Genomic DNA, 21,585 nt, shown 5'->3' on the forward strand with positions numbered 1-21,585 from the left:
AAGGTGTCGACAAAGTACGAATATGACTGAATATATTTGCTATGCTTCGCAAGAGTAAGAAGTCTGCGCCAGTCAGTTGGGACGCCCGAGTGGACGTATCTTGACACATCAATATTATGCAATTCAGTTACTAATTCAAAAAAGTATCTGAGACGACGTGCATACATACGTGACTTTATGTCAGGCGGCATCGCCCTCGCTTTGAGCATTGTTACTGAGTCTGTGGAATGATAACGGTTATAAATAAAACTAACTGCCTTATTTTGAACTCGTTCAAGCTTATTTATATTGCTCTGAGTGGAAGGGCCTATAGCCTACTTGCGTAAGTAATGAATAGTATAACAAAGGTTTTAAAAGCGATTAACTTAACCTCCGGTGTTATGTCCTTCAGTGATCATCTGAAAGTCTACAGCCTAAACATAGCCTTATTACATACTCCGTCATCTTGGAGCTTCCAATAGAGGTTTAATTGTATGTACACACCTAGGTATTTGTACTTCTTCATGATACAAAGCTGCAGGTTGTCAATACAGTACTAAAAACGAGTGCACTCTCAACTGACATCCTCCCAACTGGCATTATCAACTGACATTCTCCCAACTGGATTTAAGACCAATTTAGTTTCCCGGTGTTACACGGTACATATGCCTATCAACCCCAATTGAGATTCGTGTCAAGGGACACAGTTAAAGCCGAAACGAAACAAAAACTGATGTCTCATTACCTTTTGTTATTGTTAAAGTGATGTAAATTAATTATATGCGCGCTTTTCACTCATTAAAAGTGTTTAAACGAAACAACATTAGCGTCTTTTCTTGTTTTGTTTTTAGAATAAAGAAACCATGACCAGAACGTTTCACACGAATTCGAGCGAGAAAGACAGAAGGAAAGCCTTATCGGCACCGACATCGAAATGGCCGTCCTCGCCAAGCTTTGGCTTCCGCGACGTGCCATGATCGTTCTAGCGGAAGCTCTGACCCCGAATCGTGCCTCTTCCGATAATATTTGATGCTACGACAGTCTCTAGAGACATCCCCCCGTGTTCCGCCAAAGTAAGTGCTTGGCTGACGCTGCCCATGGGCGACGATGCGGCGGACGCCGCCATCTTTATCTCTAATGGGGTCAAGGAGGTTATAATAAGCAGGAGGTGGCATTCGTATTCTCCATACATAGAACGAAGTGTAACGCAAGTAGGCGTGGCCATGAAAGGCCTTCTTATTCTCTCGGCCAGTGGTTCTCAGCCAGTGATGTTTCGCGGACCCCTTGTGGAGTGGCGGAGATGATGGAGGATCCCGTTCGTGGTGAGGGGAAGGAAAAGGTACAGGTTAATTATTATAATGATCTAAGAAGTGGATATAACTAAGGGCTGGTGTGAAGTAGAGTTTTCCCAGTGACATACACGCGAGAAAGCTCACCTAAAAATCAGAATGTTTCGTCTCAATCGGATAAAATAACACTTTTATTGCCAAACTTGAGTGTCAAGGCAAGGCTTCGTGGACTGCAGAATTGCCTTCGCGGACCCCAAAATGTCCCGCAACCTCCATTTGAGAACCGCTGCTCTCGGCTATTAAACAATCCATTTAATGCCATTTTTCTACTAAGTTGTTTATCTTTTGTCATAGTCACGGGTACTTTGCATCGTGATCAGAAACCTCAGTTAACGGACGCCGCCATTAAAATCTGGGGAAACACCCTCGATGCCATGGCATTGCCGTGGTCAAACGGTTGTTTACCAATAATTTCATGGCGGCGTCAACTGAATCGGTGTCGAAGAGGTGAGACGTGGAGCCCAACGCTGGCCTGACCAGTAGGAAGTTGGCGTATAGCTGACGCTCTAGACATCGCGCTTGGATTATCGTCTAGAGCGAGTCGTCATAGCGCAGCTTCGGAAAACGAGCATGTCAGGCGCCGCTGACGCCTGACACACTCCTGCCTGAGTACGAATGCCACCGCGGTTTGAGAAAGCCGTATAAGCCCTCCGCCGTGACCAGAATGCGTGTTCGCATCGAAACTTATTGTGCTGTTCCGATCGTATCAAAAGCTAGCCGCAACACCGAGCACACGAAACGGAACACAGGCACGGAGCAGACGAAGCCTAAGCCTAACGCAGTCGACCGAGACGCGTGCAGGCAATTGGAGCTTGGATGAGAGAGCGTCGTTGCGCAAGGCAGTCCGGGACTGCATTCTTTTTCCGGCGTCGCTGGGCGTGACGTCATGACGGGTCCTGCCCTATTTAAACGTCCTTGGTGGCCGAACCCCCATCAGTCAACTGCGGTTGGCCAGCTCAGCTGAACTCAATAAACGTTAGCGGCTCAATGACAGCTCAGTGATCGTGGCGGCTCAATGATTTGGGCGACACTGAGCTGAAAGATCCGGGAAACAAAAGTAAAAAAAGGTTTTGACCTGTTCACAAAAAAGTGGTCCGGAATTTTGGTTTACTTACGAAACACCACTGAAGAAAGCAATCTAGTTCCTAAACCTCCCTTTGGAGTTCGAAACAAGTCACGTCTGTTGGCGCTACCAACCTCGATCATGAAAAAGGTTTCTTCCCTACGACCGAGGCCATTCGAAGACCATCAAAAGAGGTGTTGCCAGGACTGCTCTTGTCTCTGTGCTAAGCAAGTCCTACCATCATCAAGTTGAGACAAGCTTTAAAAAACAGATCGCCCGACTAAGCAATTCTGGTTACCCGAGCGCTCTTTTAAAAAGCGTATGCGAGAGCCTCTTCAAGGAACTGAAACGGAGAGCAGCAAGCGGAGAGGATACGGTGAATCCACCAACGAGATGAAAAATCGCTTTTGTGCCCTACATTATTATGTCGGGCCCATTATTATTCTTAGCACACATCAATGACTTAACAAAGCTTCTATCATCCCCCGTGCGTCTCTTCGCAGACGACTGCGTCATTTACAGAGCCATCGAAACACCAGATGACCATAGAGTACTTCAAAATGACCTCAATATAATTGTACAGTGGTGTGACGATTGGCAGGTGAGCCTAAACATGGAAAAGTGCAAGTTACTAACATTCACTCGTCTAACTGCCTCGTCTACATTTGCTTACCAACTAGGTATCAATAACATTGGCCACTGCACATCATATAAGTACCTGAACTTCACCACACCAGCGATCTCGCATGGAACAACCACGTTTACGAAGTTGTCCTAAAAGCTAACCGCACAATTGGATACTTAAAACGTAACCTCAGACTCTGTTCGCCCGAAATCAAAAGGCTGGCCTACACAACCCTGGTTCGTTCCCAAATGAAATACGCATCATCGATTTGGTCACCATTTCACAATTATCTCTCTAACGAACTAGAAAAACTTCAAGACAGAGCACTAAGGTATATTCACTCCGACTGCTCCGCCTGCACTAGTATCACTTCACTTCGTAATCGGTCTGATCTTCAAACACCTTCTTTTCGTCGAAGGCTCTCCCGACTTGCCCTTCTTCATAAAATATATTATCACAATCCGCAGATGAAAATGTCCCATCTCAGTGTCCCAGATCGAATTTCCGCTAGGGTTGACAATGTGTGTAGAATCAAATTCATCCGCACTTCATCCTTGTTTTTTCGTAAATTCCATGCTAACTCTTGCTATTGATGATTGGAATTTCTTACCCAACGACATTGTATTAGAAATTAACACATCTAAGTCTTGTGAGCTTGTCAGTCTTTTTTTTTTTTTTTTGATAAAATGAACGAGTTATAAATTTATACAGTTATTTGTTAACTTATTGTCATTTAACATTTGTACCACGTTTTATTTTATTTTATTTTTTTGTGATTTTTACTTTTGTGTTCAAACAAGTGACTTCTAACTTACCCTCCCTTGTGTAATACCCGGACACGGGTCCTCAGGGTAAACAAATGAAATGAAATGAAACATCTATGGAATGAACCACAGGCTAAAAGTGATCGCAGGCGGCCAAGATATTCAGGTTGTTTGTTCGGCACCGAACAAAGCATACGCCTTGTGCCGCAGGGATAACAAAGGACGTTATCAAGAGCAGATGTGACATAGCCCATAGAACGCACTTTGCCCCATGCTAAACTGGAATCGTCTATCATATTCCCCTAGCTAGCAGAAAGAGCTACATCGGCCAGACTGGCCGATGCATCAGCGGGACATTTGTCAGCTCACTGCCGGACCTGTGGGTGTGATGCAGCGCTCACTAACATACCCATCCTTCATAGGAATAAGAACTTCTTCGCGCTTGAAGTGCTGGAGGCATTGCCCATTGAAGAAGCAGGAGAATATTGCGGCGCGCGCTCGCCAAGTAGGCAGCGCGCGCGTGGCCTAAGGGTTATCGCGCCTGCCTCCCACGCGAAAAGCTAGGGTTCGAATCCTGGAGCGACATGTCTTTTGTTTATTCCTCTAATTTAGTGTTCTGGAGAATTCGAGAATCATGTTGCTTGTTCCAGGCCCGAATGTTCCACGCGTCGAAGTTTCTTCGCCGATTATTCCAGAAGACCACGCATGTACATAAGGGGCTCCGCGTGGCGAGCCGCAGTCAGTTTCGCCCCAGCGCTCGACTCTGCTGTCTCGCCGACCTCGACGCTCGCGGCGCTTGGTTATTATTTTCTATTCTCTTTTTGTTTTGGCACAAGTTCGCCACATTAAACGTTTCTTTCTTTCTGTTTATTTAGTGTTCCTTTGGTCACCACCCGTGACATTTTGGTGGAGGTGCGGGGTAACCGCATGCCCGTGCAGCGCTCCCCTCCGAGTTCTCGGAGTGCAAGTCCGAACACAAGCCCCCAAGAACCCAACGAGGACCAGACCGAGATCCGATTAAGTCGCCGGAACCTTGGCCTACCCCCGGAGTTAGGACCCTTGCCACCCAGGACCAGGCAAACAAGGAGGACGACGATGTCCAACCAGTCGGAGACCCCGGCCGCTCCAGCCGTCGTTTACCTGCCCGTCGTACCGCGGACGGCTGCTCCATTCCACGGCGAGCAATACGAAGACGTCGAAGACTGGATTGACCAGTATGAACGCGTTGCCCGCCACAATTGCTGGACCGAAGAGCAGCGCTTGAACAACGTCTATTTTTCGCTTGAGGGTACCGCCAAGCACTGGTACGAGAATCATGAGTCCTCTTTGACGTCGTGGGACATGTTCAAGACCGATCTCAAGGCTACGTTTAGCAACCACCACCGCCGAGAGAGAGCCGAGGACCTACTGCGAACCAGAACCCAGGGCCCCAACGAGAGTGTCACCGGCTTCGTCGAGGATGTTCTTCGCCTGAGCGCCCGCGCCGATCCTCATGCTACAGAGGAGAAGAAGCTGCGACACCTGATGAGGGGTGTGGAAAGCGAGATATTCGGAGGTCTAATTCGCAATCCCCCGACAACTGTGGACGGGTTCGTCACGGAGGCGACGAATGTGGAACGTGCCCTACTAGCACGCGCCAGGCACTACGAGCGACACCCTGGCGTGACTACTCTGGCGACATCCGGATACAACCTTGGTACCGACCTCCCAGGCATCCGTGACATCATCCGTGAAGTCGTCCGGGAAGAAATCCGCAAGATGCTCCCCGCTATGGATCGCCCGTCCTCCCTGTCGCTCGCCGAGGTCGTGCGAGATGAAGTTCATCGGGCCTTCCAACCTGAGGTTCCGATCAACATGACGACGCCAGAGGAGCCGACTTTGAGCTACGCCGCCATGGCCCGACGACCGCCGCAAGCTAACCGCCAGGCCACGGCGCCACCCCGACGAGACCCTCCGATGCCACAGCATCCTCGACGCCAGGAAGGGCAAGTCCAGGACGTCCGCCCGGAGCAACCCTCATCGAGGAAGACCGACGTGTGGCGAACGGCCGACCGACGCCCGCTCTGCTACCACTGCGGGGAACCCGACCATGTGTACCGCCGATGCCCATACCGACGACTCGGGCTGCGCGGGTTCCACCCAAACGACCCGCGCCCCCGGTATGGTGAACGCCCTCGGGAGATCGACGAGTACCTGCGACGACCCCAGTCCCCCGAGCCTGCGTCCCGCCGAGAGTTCCGGTCGCCATCGCCGCGACGTCCAGCTTCGCCGATGCACCGACCCCGACGTGAAAGCCTGTCACCCCTCTCTCCTCGCCGGGGAAACTAGGCGCGGCAACCCCTGGAGGTGGAGTTGCCGAAGACGACCGACGTAAAGAGCCTCCAAGAACGACGGAGCGCTCCCACTCCCCCGACGCCACGCATCGCTACGACGCCCCTGCAACGGTGTCCAACAACCTAAACGTCGTCATTGACGGCCACGACGCATCGGCACTCGTGGACACCGGAGCAGACTACTCAGTCTTGAGTGGGAGGCTCTCCCGCCGCCTTCGAAAAGTCATGACGCCGTGGAAGGACCCCAAATACGAACCGCCGGAGGACATCTCATTACACCAGTCGGGAGATGCACTGCTCGCGTCGAGATCCACGGTGAAACGTGCCCTGTCAGGTTCGTCATTCTAAAAGACTGTTCGAGGGACGTTATCCTCGGAATGGACTTTCTCTGCGAGTATGGCGCCGTCATCGACCTCGGAACAAACCGGCTGACGCTACGAAAACCTGCTCCACCATCGGAGGAACCCCAAGCGACGTCACCCACGGTCCGAGTCCTCGCAAACCACGTAAACCTACCACCGCGGTCGAGTGTTTTCGTACTTGTCGGGATCGATGAAGCTTCCTATGGTGAAGTTCTTCTCGAGGGAAACCTCCAATTGCTCCTGGGAAGAGGCATAGGCGTCGCAAGGGGAGTAGCTGAACTTCAGGATGGGCGGACTGTGGCCCTCGTGACGAACTTCCGAAACGAAACGCAACACCTCACGAAAGGTGCAGCCGTGGGCCACGTCGAGGAACTCCGAAACCCCGCCGAAATCACCGCGATTACTGACGAATTCTCGCCGTCCCAGCAAGACAGTACGTCGCCAGCGCAGCTCGACATTGACCCTAAGCTTCCGGACCCTAAACGACGTCAGCTGGTTAACCTCCTCGCCGAATACCGCGACTGCTTTGCGACGTCGTCGAAGGTGCGCCAGACCGCGGTTGCCAAGCACCGCATCGTTACCGAGGACGAAGCGCGCCCTGTGCATCGATCACCGTACAAAGTCTCCGCGAAGGAAAGGGAGGTGATCCAGCAGCAAGTTCAAGAGATGCTGAATGACGACATAATCCAACCTTCAAGCAGTCCATGGGCCTCTCCAGTCGTGCTGGTTAAGAAGAAGGACGGAACTCTTCGGTTCTGCGTGGACTACCAGCAGCTCAACACGGTTACGAAGAAAGACGTCTACCCACTGCCCCGCATCGACGACACTCTAGACCGGCTGCGCCACTCTCGATACTTTTCATCGATGGACCTGAAGAGCGGCTACTGGCAAATCGAGGTCGACGAACGGGACCGAGAGAAGACAGCCTTCGTCACGCCGGATGGACTCTACGAGTTCAAGGTGATGCCCTTCGGACTATGCACGGCGCCAGAAACTTTCCAGCGTGTCATGGACACCGTACTGGCAGGGCTGAAGTGGCAGAGCTGTCTCGTCTACCTGGACGACGTCGTAGTATTTTCAGGTGACTTCGACGAGCACTTGCGACGACTCCGCACGGTTCTCCATGCCATACAGACCGCCGGGCTCACTCTCAAGCCGTCAAAGTGCCGGTTCGCCTATGACGAACTGAAGTTCTTAGGTCACGTGGTTAGTAACGAAGGCATTCGTCCAGACCCAGAGAAGACCCGCGCGGTCGCAGCATTTCCAGTGCCAAGAAACAAGAAGGCCGTGCGAAGGTTCCTTGGGCTATGTGCCTACTATCGGCGCTTCGTTCGAGATTTCGCAAGGATTTCCGCACCGCTCACAAACCTCACGAAGGACGCCGAGAAGTTCGAATGGGCCGAGGAGCAGCAGCAGGCATTCGACGAGCTGAAGCGACGACTGCAGACGCCTCCTGTTCTTGGACATTTCGACCAGGATGCGGAAACCGAGATTCACACGGACGCAAGTAACGCAGGACTTGGCGCGGTACTGGTTCAAGTTCAAGAAGGCACCGAGCGAGTCATCGCCTACGCAAGCCGGACATTGTCCAAGGCGGAGCGAAATTACTCCACGACTGAAAAAGAATGCCTTGCGGTCGTCTGGGCAATCACGAAGTTTCGCCCGTACTTGTACGGGAGCCCGTTTCGTGTAGTCACGGACCACCATTCGCTCTGCTGGCTTGCTAACCTGAAGGACCCGTCAGGACGTCTTGCTCGATGGAGCCTCCGACTACAAGAGTTTAACATGACAGTGGTCTACAAGTCCGGCCGGAAGCACAGCGACGCCGACTGCTTGTCCAGAGCCCCCGTCGAAACCCCTTCCGGCTGCAGCGACGACAATGACGACGAGAGCTTCCTAGGAGCTGTAAACGCCGACGACATGGCACGACGTCAAGGGGACGATCCTGAGCTGCGCGCATTAATCGAGCACCTGGAAGGGGGGGGGGGGGCACCGTGCCACGTGTCTTCTCACGAGTATTGCCGACCTTCGCCATTCGACAAGGTGTACTCTACAAAGAGAACTTCGGCGACAACAGCACACCGTGGTTGCTGGTAATCCCGACCGACCTTCGGGAGGAGATCTTTCAAGCATGTCACGACGACCCGACGTCGGGACACCTCGGTTACAGCCGAACACTGGCCCGTATTCGTGAAAAGTATTACTGGCCAAAGCTCCCCAAAGCCGTCCACCTCTACACCCGATCGTGCCACGAGTGCCAGCGACGTAAGAAACCGCCAACGAAATAGGCCGGTCTCCTGCAGCCGATTGCTCCCCCGACCGCACCGTTCCAGCAGATCGGAATGGACCTACTTGGCCCCTTTCCACCGTCAACATCGGGAAACCGCTGGATAATCGTCGCCACAGATTATCTCACGCGGTACGCCGAAACGAAAGCCCTCCCTTCAGGGACTGCTGTGGAAGTCGCCAAGTTTTTCATCGAGTCCATCGTCCTCCGGCATGGCGCCCCCGAAGTCCTGATCACAGACCGAGGGTCATCGTTCATGGCACAGCTGACCCAAGAAATCCTGCGTCTCAGCCACACCAGCCATCGTCGCACCACGGCGTACCACCCGCAGACCAACGGGCTCACGGAAAGACTCAACAAGACCATCGCCGACATGATTTCCATGTACGTCGACGTGGAGCACAAGACATGGGACGAGGTGCTGCCGTACGTCACCTTTGCCTACAACACGGCCGTACAAGAGACCACCGGAGTGACACCCTTTCAACTGGTGCATGGGCGCAGGGTAACGACAATGCTGGACGCGATGTTACCCCACGAACGGGCTCTCGACGGAAGCGACGACGCCCAGGTGGTTGCCCAACGGGCAGAAGAAGTCCGCCAGCTCGCCAGACACCGTATTCAAGCCCAACAACGTGTCGACGCTGGCCGCTACAACCTTCGTCGTCGGGACGTCCACTTCCAGCCCGGAGACAGGGTGTTGGTGTGGACACCGATCCGCCGCCGTGGTCTCAGTGAGAAACTCCTAAAGCGCTACTTCGGACCCTACAAAGTACTTCGTCGACTCGGTGATCTGAACTACGAGGTGATGCCCGATGGAACACGGACTTCATCGCGCCGCCCTCCACGACCAGAAGTCGTCCACGTCGTGCGCATGAAGCCGTACTACGCTCGATAGGACAGTGGACCTTACGTATTCCAAATGACTCTTTAGTTTACCGTTCTTTTTGTTTGCTTTTTGTTTTGTGCTGCATCGGGGCGATGCACTTTTTAAAGGGTGGAGTAATGCGGCGCGCGCTCGCCAAGTAGGCAGCGCGCGCGTGGCCTAAGGGTTATCGCGCCTGCCTCCCACGCGAAAAGCTAGGGTTCGAATCATGGAGCGACATGTCTTTTGTTTATTCCTCTAATTTAGTGTTCTGGAGAATTCGAGAATCATGTTGCTTGTTCCAGGCCCGAATGTTCCACGCGTCGAAGTTTCTTCGCCGATTATTCCAGAAGACCACGCATGTACATAAGGGGCTCCGCGTGGCGAGCCGCAGTTAGCTTCGCCCCAGCGCTCGACTCTGCTGTCTCGCCGACCTCGACGCTCGCGACGCTTGGTTATTACTTTTCTATTCTCTTTTTGTTTTGGCACAAGTTTGCCACATTAAACGTTTCTTTCTTTCTGTTTATTTAGTGTTCCTTTGGTCACCACCCGTGACAATATTGCGCGCGCACCTCGTCATTTAAGGTTCACGAAAAAGAACGACACTATTTGCAAAAAACAGTTGGGGCGCAGGCAGGCTGGTGTAGGTTTACCATTTTTTAGACCACCCGAGAATGGGTGGAAGAAACAAGACGTCGTCTTTCTTCCAGCCAGTCTCAGGTGGTCTAAAAAAATAGTATTTGTGGTTTGTCACAACCCGTTAAGTAATAGACCAAAAAAAATGAAAGCCGTTTACAGCTCCCTCTAACGCCAAATTAGAGCGCAGCTCTTGAGGAGGAGGAAGGGAGGGTACTGAGGGTTACGGGTTCTCGAGGGGGGGGGTCACGTGACCTCGGGGGAGGGGGGCACGTGACATGGGGGTGTGGTCATGTGACCCCCCTGCTCCCCCAAGGTCACGTGACCTTGGGGAGGGGGTCACGTGACCTGGGGGTCAAGTGACCTCGGCGGGGTCACGTGACCTGGGGGTCACGTGACCCCCAGGTCACGTGACCCCCCAGAGAAATTTTCCGCTAGATTTAGCGGGGAAATTTTTACGCTAGATTTAGCGGGGAAATTTTTCCGCTAGGTTTAGTGGAGAAATTTTGGCAGTTTGATACTTTAGACCCATGTTCCGGATAAAAAAACAGGACGCGGGATGGTAAAAAAAACATGCTTTTCGTGCAAGGCTCGTCAAATTATGAGGCGCTGGAGAAATGCAGCCTTCTGCGTTAAGTCCATATTTCGAACTCTTTTTGTTCGCCTTCCGCCCATTGAAAAGCATGCGGGAAGGGCCTTAGAACGCACCTGGTATCGCTGCGCCGCAGCGTTCTTCCGCATCAAAACGTTCGTCTGCTTTCCTGGCCGTCACCATGGCAACGAACGCCGAATGAATAGAAGCACGCACGGTACCGCCGCGTGAAGCTAGCAACAGCTGACGCCATTTTACGAACGCCGTCTGCTAGCCAAAGCCGAACGCGGTGTGTCAGATCAACCGCCTCCGCCGGTGCGCCGCTAGCAAAGACGACGAAGCTGAGACACGCCGACGGCGATCGAGCAAGCAACAACACCGCGGGACGACTGCAACGGCGGCATTTATTCGGATCAAAGGCCGGCTTCGCCGGTGCGCCGCTAGCAAAGACGACGAAGCTGAGGCACGCCGACGGCGAATGGGCGAGCAACAGCACCGCGGGACGACTGCAACTGCGGCATTTATTTTGATCACAGGCGCGAAATAAGCAAGAACAATTTTTATTTGAATCATAACACCCGATATCCAGGTTGGGGACCACATACCTTTGCTGAGTCTTTCCTGTGAACTTTTTACAAAAACACGGGGTGCCGCATTAAAAACACAGCTCCGTTTGCAAAATATGGGGGCCCTGAAAAGGACCGTTTAGACCGCTACCAGAACCTATAACTGACGTAACGAGCACTTGACGAGCGGTTGGCGCATAAGTCGTCTTTATGCATGCAGGCGGGTGACGGACTCAGCGCAGCGGATCCCTCGAAGTCAGTGGGGCCGTCAGAATCCGCGCCCTGTCTGCGCCGGGGCTCTAGATTTTGGCGGCCGCGGCGACGAACGACTGGAATCTATCAGTGTTTCCGCGCGCCTTGTCTCTCCTCCAAAACATGAACCTTGCAAGGTGACCAGTGAAATGGTGGCTCTCGCGCCGGCCAGATGGAAGTGAGTTTTTGACGTGGGCCCAGGTGCAATCCACCGTATTTATGTGCGCACCAGTGTTCGCGTCGACAAAGTTAAGCTTATGGTTGACGGTGAGGTGCGTGAAGCGAGCGTCATCTGCAAGCTTGCGATAGCCAGCCCAACAATCAGTGATTATTCTTCTTTCAGGGCGGACCCACTCGGCTATTAGCCCTTGCAGGGTTTTAGCGTCACGGGTCTCCACGGGAACAAGAAAGCAGCACCCGCTGCAACGTGCCACACCGCCGAAAACCCACTGGCCAGGCCTTAAATACCCGCGATGGTACTCGTGCCGACCGAACATACTCTCGTCTGGTTCTACAGTCACGCCGTCGGCACCAATCATGTCTGAATGCTTAAAGACGGCATTTACCACAACCTCCCGACAAAGGCTCGCCCAATCAGTTATTGTCTTACTTGCGATATCAGCCTCCCGCTGAATGACGGCGCACGGTAGGTTCTGGCATCCGGAGGATGATTTTCATGAGTTGGAGAAGCGTCAGGTGCGTGCGATCCTTCGAAAAGGGAACCGCTCCGTATCGAGACTTCGCCCCGGCACTGAACTTTGACCGACTTCCTCTCGGGCACCTCACGAATCATCCCCCCCCCCCCCCCCCCCCCCCCCCCCCCCCCCCGTGTAGCCATCCGCAGTTCTAGCGCGGACTTGCAGCTTGTCATCTCAGCTTCGCACTCTGGACACGCACGAAAACCCAGGAGCCAGGAGCGGGCAACGCGCTAAAGCAAATTAATTGCTTCAGGAGGGTCTTTCATGGCACCAAGAAGACGGCACAAGTTGAACGCCATGGCACCGCGATGCTCGCCTCTGGAAGAACAAAGCGCCGAGGGGGAACTGCGCGCTTCTTTGCATTTATTATATTTATTTCATCCGCCATTTTATACCTCGTGACACAATTCTAACAAACTCATTGGTTGATCGGTCGGACCACACCATCGCGTGACAAAAAAAAACAAAAACAAAAAAGCCAAACGTATGTCCACGGACGGCATCGTCACAGAGAAGGGAGCACTCGAACCCAACAACAAAATGAAGTAACAAAGTGAATAAAGAAAAATAAAATAAGAAGGGAGCCGTTGGAGTTTCGGACGGCGTCTTCTTTGATGAAAGGAGCTGCTCTGGCTGCTCGGAATATTCCTTTTTGTTCTTTTTCTTACTCTACAGGGTGCCACGACCCTTATTTGAAGCTGATTTGTTAAATTGATAACAAACAACGCGTTGGAACGGAGGAGGTAGAGAGTCTTGGCGTCAGAATTTGACGTGGTAGAAAAGAAAATAACGAATGCACAATACATACCGTATGCCAAGACCGTTATACTCCGCACTTGGCGAGGCCTTATGACGCAGCCGACGACCGTTAGGCTATTTATTTTGTTTCTTCTGATTTTTTATCGTGTCGACTACTCCAATGTGCCAACCCCACGCGTGTCTATGATAAACATTGGCGGCATATAATTGGCTCCAAATCGCGTGGCCGCTTGTTCTGGCTGCGAGTTGAGGGGGTGAACGCTGCTCGTTTTTCTTTAATTTTTTTCTGGGACTTCTATTGCGTGAAGTGAAAAACGAACGCGTGTTTCATATGTCATTAACGTCAGGGATCTGTTCTAAGCGGTATTTGCACAAAGTACAAAAATTGTTGCATCGCCCCTTTAATGTCCTTTAGGACGAAGAAGAAAAGGCCTCGGCTGGGAAGAGGATAATTTAAAAGTCAGTTGTTAGACAGCGGCTTGTTTGTCCAGTTCTTCCCTTCGTGTTTTCATTTTTTCGTGTTCAGCTGACCCGATTGCCAACAGTATGATCCAACTAGCTCAACTAAAACCCGTAGCTATGTGACCTTTCGACACAGCGCTGCGGGCAGCACGTGTGTTGCGATGAAAACGTTCGCAACCGCGACGGGCGCTGCAGTCTGCAAACGAGTCGTTTTCATCGCAACTCTGTGCAGCCCTTCGCTTCCGCCCGACACACGTCCCCTTCCAGTCACCATTGTAACAGTTTCTACCGCGCGAATACAACGGCCTGAAAAACGCAGCCAGCGCGGGAAAACTCTCGGAGGCCATGTCCCCATCGGTGTAGTTCTTAACTTAGCCACAAGGGGAGTGACGGTTTGATGTCCTTCCCACCAGGGCGCTGATGACAAACAATCGAACTGCGCTTGCATATCCATTAATTTTGCTGGATTTGAAGCGCACACGCGTAGGCCGTGCCATCAGCAGGGCAGCCACTGCGACAACACGTCTCTTGGCATCAAAAAAGGCCAAAAGATAGTCAGAACAAACAAACAAAATACGAATACTCTGCTTTTCACCTCATGAGCAAAGGCGCATTCAGCGGTGATTCCTCACGGTTGCTAACTTTACGTTACGAGTGACCAGGACCTTTCTGCTTCGTTCGTCGCGTACAGCGTGCCACGTTTCATGCGCAGCACAAATCACCCGGTGACTCTGGATGAAAGCAGACGCAAGTCCCCATAACATAACGCAACATAAGCAAACAATGGTGCTTTGTGCACGGGCCAAAACCTTTGTCGACAAGAGAAGAGGTTAAAATGAATGCGCGTTTCTGGTCTCCACATACCCATCTAGTCGGAGTGATGTTTTTGTAAAGGACATTTTTGGTAAAAAGGGGCTCGAACGATTTTTTCTCTTTTATGATGCGAAAATACGGAACGCTCCACATGAGATGCGAAGTGACACTTTCTTTTCTGTCGGGAATTCACGGACGGTGGCTGCCAATTCCCAACAAAACAGAAATATGTGCTGGCGACAGAGTTTAGCTTTCTTTAAGAGCAAATAGCTCATAGACGCTTTGCAGCACCTGTGCATGGACGCCGCCATAACTGACCTTCAGTTTTTGTTTCCTCTTATTACGTTCATTTCACTTCATCATTACCATAGCAGGCCAGGTTATTGCCATATTAGATTCAACTGTGTCCTTTTCTAAAGCATCGGCCTTTGTAGAGGATCGTCAACTACCGTTTCAGTTGCTCGGCATCTCGGTGAGACAAGAGAAGGTCAGCTATGGCGGCTGTAATTTGGCGCGTGTGCAAAGCGCCTATACAACTGTAAAAGAATCTCCGCTATAAAACCCGCATATTCATTATTTCATGGATATCACGAACGAGAGGACCTTTTTAAAGGAAAGGGATAAAAAAACTCTGACCCGATGTGTTTCCGGAGAAGATGCCACAAAGCTTCTGCCCGTCGATGTCCAGGTAGTCGTACTCGCAGTTGGTGCTCGATTCCACGTCAAAGCGCATAAAGCGCATCTCGAGTCGACACACCGAAGAACTCATCTTGCGCACCGTGTACCTGGAAGAAGAACCACGCACATAATGGCTTCATGAAGCTCTCTCCTGCACCCGAATCAACGCAAAACAGGCCAACGCAAAGGCAAGCACGCACTTTAGGGATTAGCAAGGCGGTGGTGTCTTGCGTTCTTCGTGGGTGTCGAAAGACAGTCTACGCATACACGAGTCGTGGCATTATGATGTTTGATAAATAATTTTTTGCGAGAGCTAGATTTAAAAACAAAAACGTTCTAAAGAAATACAAAATAAACGTGGTTAAAGTGACCCACGAAAAGAGAGTAACAGAGGAGAAACACGTAGACGACAGACAACAACTTAATTATTTAGTTTTAACAAGTGGAAGTTAGACATGGATTATACAGGGTTTCCTGGATATGGCAGGATGCCTTTATTTAATCTTAGAGTGATGTAGTAAGATACAGTGGCTGTACTCATAATGACTCGCTGCATTTTTTCCAGGCAAAGAATAAACAGATTGCCTTCGAAAAATATTTAAATTGTTTCTTTTTTCAACGCAACAATAAAGCACGCATCGCCGAACACGCAGTACCCATCCAAATTTACTACAGCGGGTCCGGACAAGACGAAACAGTTTCAGACCTAACCATAATTGAATTCAAAATTTATAAGTGATTTATTTTTAGTTTTTTTTTTTTTATAGGAAAAATGTGGCCGACGGAGATATATAACTAACAGGGAGATATGCCTGTTTTCACATTTAAAAATTGAGAAGATCACGTAGAGGTATTGAATAATATAACGGCTGGTACTAAAAAAAGCGATTGGCTCTGAAAGCTCCTTTTGGTGACTTTAATTAGCAATTGCATATTGTAGCTCTGTGCATGTTTTAAAGCGATAGTTTACATGGGAAATTCACTCGCTCGAATTGACGTTGGTGCAGGGCGTCCGTTTTTCAAATTTTCACGTGACGTCATTATGTTACCTGACGCGGTTTCAAATAGCATCGCATGATATAATGTGACGTCATACGGTGCCACATTATGAATGTCATCGTGATCTCCCCTGCCAATGTCTCCTCGGAGAGTGACAACGTCACTCTCCGAAGATACATTGGCGATGGTTTCCCCCCGTAAAGTAGCAGGTAGCACCTTGGTGCAAGATACGTCAGGTTATATTACGGTTCAATAAAGTGTCGCAGCTATCGCTGTCACTGTAGGTGTCATTCACACAGGAATGCTCCTTTTTAGACCTTAGCTCTTAGGCTCTCGTTTTCGGGTTGAGCGCCGTCGGCGTCGGCGTAACCGCGCGCGTTGCATACACTCTAAAAACTGTCACGCTGAACCTCACGCTAACCGCGAGTTTCAAGCGTGAAACCGAGGTCAATACGACGGGAATGACGTTTTAAGCACCACGTGATCGAAAATAAGCGTTTGTTTTCTGTGTCCAAGCGTTAGAGCAGTCCGCTCGGCCTTTTTTTCGGACGTGATCAACAGCGTTAGCGTGACGACCGCAGAACACACGCTTAGATTTTCGGAGAAACGCGCGCGCCTCCATTCATCGTCACGCTAATATATATCCGAATGGGTTCACCCTCCTGAAGATGCACTTGCGCGTGCTTTTTTGTTTATTTTTTGTTGATGTGAGCTTTCTTTTTCTGGAAGCACAGAGGGCGTATGCGCCCTCTTTTTTGGCGGGAAAAGCGAGAAAGCCGTTGCGCTGTTCCCGTTGCTCCCTGGCTCGCTCAGTCATTTCCCGACACGCCTTGTTTGTGGCTGGGGCTGGTGGCTAGACCAGCTTGACTGACTGCGACTTGCGAGATTTAGCGGGAGACGGCGCGTGAGTTCGGGCACAGTGTGCCATGTTTACTGCACTTGACGTGCGTGGAGTGCCGCGGGGTCGCTGCAAACATAGCGAGTGCGAGTGCCCCGAATTCTTACGGGAGACGGATCTGAATGCCAGCCAAGGAAAGGGCTTCCCATTTGGCTGGTGCCTTCACTGCGGCCATTCGCCAGCGATTCATGGAAGACTGCAATATTTGGGTAAGAACCAGGTTTTCTTTTGTCCCGCATTACTGTCTTGATCCGCTGTTTTTTTCTTTTATTGTGAAAGCGCAAGTATCAAGTAGCACAATCTCTACGGTGACGAAAGTAATCCCTGGAGAAGGGGAACAAGAGGGACAAAGGACAAACATGAATCTCCAAACACAGCTAGGTGACTGGTGAGCGACCGAAAAAATCCGCCTGGTCCGGGTATCGAACCCGGGACCTCTCCATTACAAGTGGAGCGCTCTACCAACTGAGCTAACCAGGGGTTAGACGTCAGTAGTGCAAACGGGTTTTATCAGCTGCCACCAGTCGAACACCAACAAGGGTGAAGCTTGCAAGTTATGGTTGTAATTATAATGCAATTAAATGCAAAGGTGCAAGCGAGCTGGACAAGAATGGCGACGTTCCCCTTCTCCAGGGATTACTTTCGTCATTCTTGTCCAGCTCGCTTGCACCTTTGCATTTAATTTCATTATAATAATATCTCTACGGTGTTGTTTTTCTCGAAGCGATGTGCTTTTCAGCATAACTGCCACATCTAGGAAACAGTTTTTGCTGCTTGTGATTGAGCGCGGAATTGAAACAAATGTTGTCTATTCGGAAAGGTGAAGGAATGAACCGTCCATGTTGGGGCGTAGTTGAGGGAGTCGGGCGAGTTTGTTCTCGGCTGTAGACACTGCTGTACACAGGTGAGCTTGTTATTTCAAGTGTTGCCTTTCTGTCGCAAAAACTGCAAAAGCATATTTTGCCTGAAGTCCCGCCTCTGCGTCGGTCTCCCGTGTTGAAAGTTTACGGTTCGGAATCAATTAACGAACACCCAGAATATGGGTGAAGGAAAGAATGGGTACGTGGCAATGTGGCAAGAGAAAAAGGGCGGCAACAGGAAAGAAGGGAAAGGGTACACAACGTTGCATTGTAGGAGGAAAAGGGTCGCAGCGGTGAAGGAGACGCAAAGAATCACAGTAACACGAGAGGCAGCCGCGTGAATCTTTGCATGTTCCGGTGCTTGCAGGCATGTTTATTTTGGTTTTGATCGGCCTCAACCCAATCGTTTCTTTGAGATAAAGCTTTGCAGAAATATCGCGTTAGCTTGAGTGGTGTCGCCGTCGGCGTAACCGTAACGCGTCGGCGTAACGCTTTTTCGTGACGCTCGCAAAAAAATAACCCACTGATTTCAGCGGCGAGTAGAGCACTTTCACAATAAAGAGAATACTTCAAGCACGCTCTAAGCGCACTTAATGTTACACAGCTTTACGAACTAAGTACAGCCTGTTACGAGCGCTTCAATTAGTGCAACGTGGACAATGTTGACGTTCAAGTGTTTATACTCATTTTTGTAATACTAAGATTTTTAGGCCACAATATCTTAATCTTATTGTTAACAGGTTGCACCGATGGATATTCTGGGACCCTGCATTGTGTGGGGCGAAACGAGACGGCTAATCTGCGGCAACGAACCACGAAATAAAATCGACCTGCAACCAGACACGTCTCTCGAGAAAGCGCTGGGGCTATGCCTCTGTGTTTACTACTTAAAGAATGTAACATACCCAGTAGCATTTTGGCAGATGCTTGGTGTTGTACAGAGAGTAGCGAAACCAGCAAGCAGGTCTGAGGTAGCGTGGGCCCAGAAAAGGTTGCGTGATCTTCTCTCAAAGTTGCACTTATCTCGTACAATGTTTTTTTTTTTTTTTTTCATACTTGTTTTTGAGGAATGGTTGGAGGGGAGTTATGTACATCAAAATATTAATAGTTCTAGTCAAGTGAACGAAAGGGCCCTTAATAATGATAAATCTAAGATATGTAGAAAGAAATGGAAAGTGCCACGTGGTCGAATGCTTCAAAACTAAATCTAGTCATTACGCCAATTCAATTTTTGTTAGCAGATGTTGACTTTCCTAACGAAGTCAACATTTCGCTCATTTGAACTCATTTAATATTTATGCCAGTTTCACCTTTGTTAGCGAAGTGTTGACGTTGTTTAACTGGTTGTGTTTCGTTACGAACCATTTTTAGAAAGAAGGACCTCCTTCTTATTCTGTGGTTAATTTCTTTTACAAAATCACAGACTTGCCACCAAGCACAATTTTTCTAATGTACCAATTGTTGTATGTTGTAGAAAATGAACCGCAAATAAGTATGGCACGACACAATTATCACTGCGTAGCTGCAAAACATATGGTAACGAATTATATATTGATATTTTACTAACATGTACTGAAAAAATATATTCTGATTCAAACCCGCTAAAAATTCAAAATATTGACATTCGTTCATATTTGTTTCATGATACTCATAGTTGTTGCAGTTCTTAGCAGGTAGTGGGCTTTATACTTTTTAACGGCTTATTTGTACAAAAAAAAAATACAGATTTTCTAATAAAGAGTTTAGCCCCGAAGCTGAAATTTTTTTGCCTTTTTCTATTTAGTTCTTTTTGGACTCTTCCTCTTGTAATTGGAGTCTAAAGAAATCTCTCTCTCTCTCTCTTCCTTTGGGTTTTTAGACGCCAAAGATAAATTTCCTAAAATATTTATACAAGTTGCACAGCTGTGAACAGCTTGCAGCTACTTAGCGCAATGTAACAGGCATAAGATGATTTACAACTACCATTCGTATATGTGCGTAATCATACATGAAGCAGCACGTTGATCTTTCTTGCACTACTCAATTCGCCTAAAGGAGTAGTTAGAGAGATTTAGTATATCGTTTTTGAGCTCCTATAACAATATCCGATAATAATATGATGCATGGGGGCCCGTGTGTTCATACGCTTATTACGGCGTGCGTTGTCTCCACTCTCAAATAATGACGCCTTCTAGGCGCGTGAAATGTGCGTCGTGGTCACGGTGGTCGTGGTTGAAACCTCTGGCTGCTGACATTGGGCTTTCTCGCATTTAGTATATCGTCCCAATAATCTTAAGGCCCGTTTACACTCTTGCGGCCGAGTAAGACCGTGAGAGACCAGACCGGTTTTTAAGCCTCTTGCAATCTCTTAGGACCAGGTAGCTCTGCTGCAGGTCATCCGGTCCTAAGAAGTCGCAAAAGCTTAAAAACCGGTCTGGTTTCTCTCGGACCTACTCTGTCGCAAGAGTGTGAACGGGCCTTAAGATTATTGGGACGATATACTAAATGCGAGAACGCCCAATGCCCACGGCCAGAGGTCTCCACCGCGACGCGCATTTCACACGCCTAGGAGGCGCCGCGGAGAAAACGCACGCCGTAATAAGCGTGTAAACACAAGGGCCCCCTCACGCCTGCCAAGCGTTAAACCAAAGCACAGTTCACGCTTAGGGAGCGTGAATTCTAAGCGTTGAATAACAGCACGCTTAGAACAAGCGTGTAAAAAATCGCTTTGCGTCACGCCTGCAAGCGTTAAACCTATGCGCAGGTCACGCTTAGGGAGCGTGAATTCTAAGCGTTGAAAAACACCACGCTTAGAACAAGCGTGCAAAAAATCGCTTTGCGTCACGCTTGCTCTGCGTAACCATTTTTAGAGTGTAGGAGACGTCTTCCTCTAAAGTTAGCGGGGAAAGTTTCCCGCTAAAGTTAGCGGGAACATTTTTCCGCTAAATTTAGGAGAAAAATTACCGATAAATCTAGCGGGACATTTTCCCGCTAAAGTTTACGGGAAAATTTCCCCAATAACTTTACCGGAAAAACTTCCCCGCTAGCTTTAGTGGGCTAAGTTTCCTTCTAAATTTAGCGGGAAAATAGACGCCACGTGACCTGAACATCAATTCAGTTTCCCCGCTAAATTTAGCGTAGGAAATGACGCCACGACTTCGTGTCACGCCACCCATGAACAAATTCAGCGGCAGGAGGAGAGGGGGAGGAAAGGAGGAGGAGGAGTGAAGGAGAATGAGGAGGAGAAGAGGAGAATGGGGGAATCGGAGGAGGATGAGAGAAGGAGGGGAGGAAGATAGGAGGCAGGAGGAGGAGGAGGACGAGGGGCATACCCTCCCCGCCGTACCCTCCTTTCCTCCTCCTCAAAAGCAGCGCTCTAGTTTCGCATTACACAGATTCATAAAAGTCTCATTTTTCTTGCAACATTCACGAACTGTGCCCATTACAACTATTTGCGCACGTTTTTGTTAAAAACTTTACAACCGAATGTATAACAAAAAACACCATTTCATCATTTGGGCCCTTAAGCGTGATTACAATTGATTATAATTGAAATATATGAGTTTAGTAATATTGCGCGAGTATAAAATAATTCTTTAGCCTAGGAAAAAAAAACGCTTAAGAAAATACATAGACATTTCTTCGGAAGTTTGGTCTACCAGCGGAACATAAAGCCCTTTCTGTGAACTCTGCATTCGGGTTGGTTACCCTAACTAGGAATCGAACAATTAATGAAATAGCGTTAATTTGCAAACCCGAGTGGAAG

General features: G+C 49.6%; 1 protein-coding gene across 1 annotated transcript in view; it reads right to left on the bottom strand.

Moving 5' to 3' along the window:
* The window catches only part of LOC8051371 (bone morphogenetic protein 1), a 61,482-nt gene that overhangs the window by 14,539 nt on the left and 25,358 nt on the right, over window positions 1-21,585 (bottom strand). Inside the window, exon 7 of the mRNA XM_042292948.1 lies at window positions 15,042-15,190. Coding sequence (XP_042148882.1) covers window positions 15,042-15,190 — 149 coding nt within the window. The remainder of the gene's footprint in view (window positions 1-15,041; window positions 15,191-21,585) is intronic.

This window comes from Ixodes scapularis, unplaced genomic scaffold, assembly GCF_016920785.2.
Source record: "Ixodes scapularis isolate PalLabHiFi unplaced genomic scaffold, ASM1692078v2 PGA_scaffold3__209_contigs__length_174095766, whole genome shotgun sequence".
NCBI lineage: Eukaryota > Metazoa > Arthropoda > Arachnida > Ixodida > Ixodidae > Ixodes > Ixodes scapularis.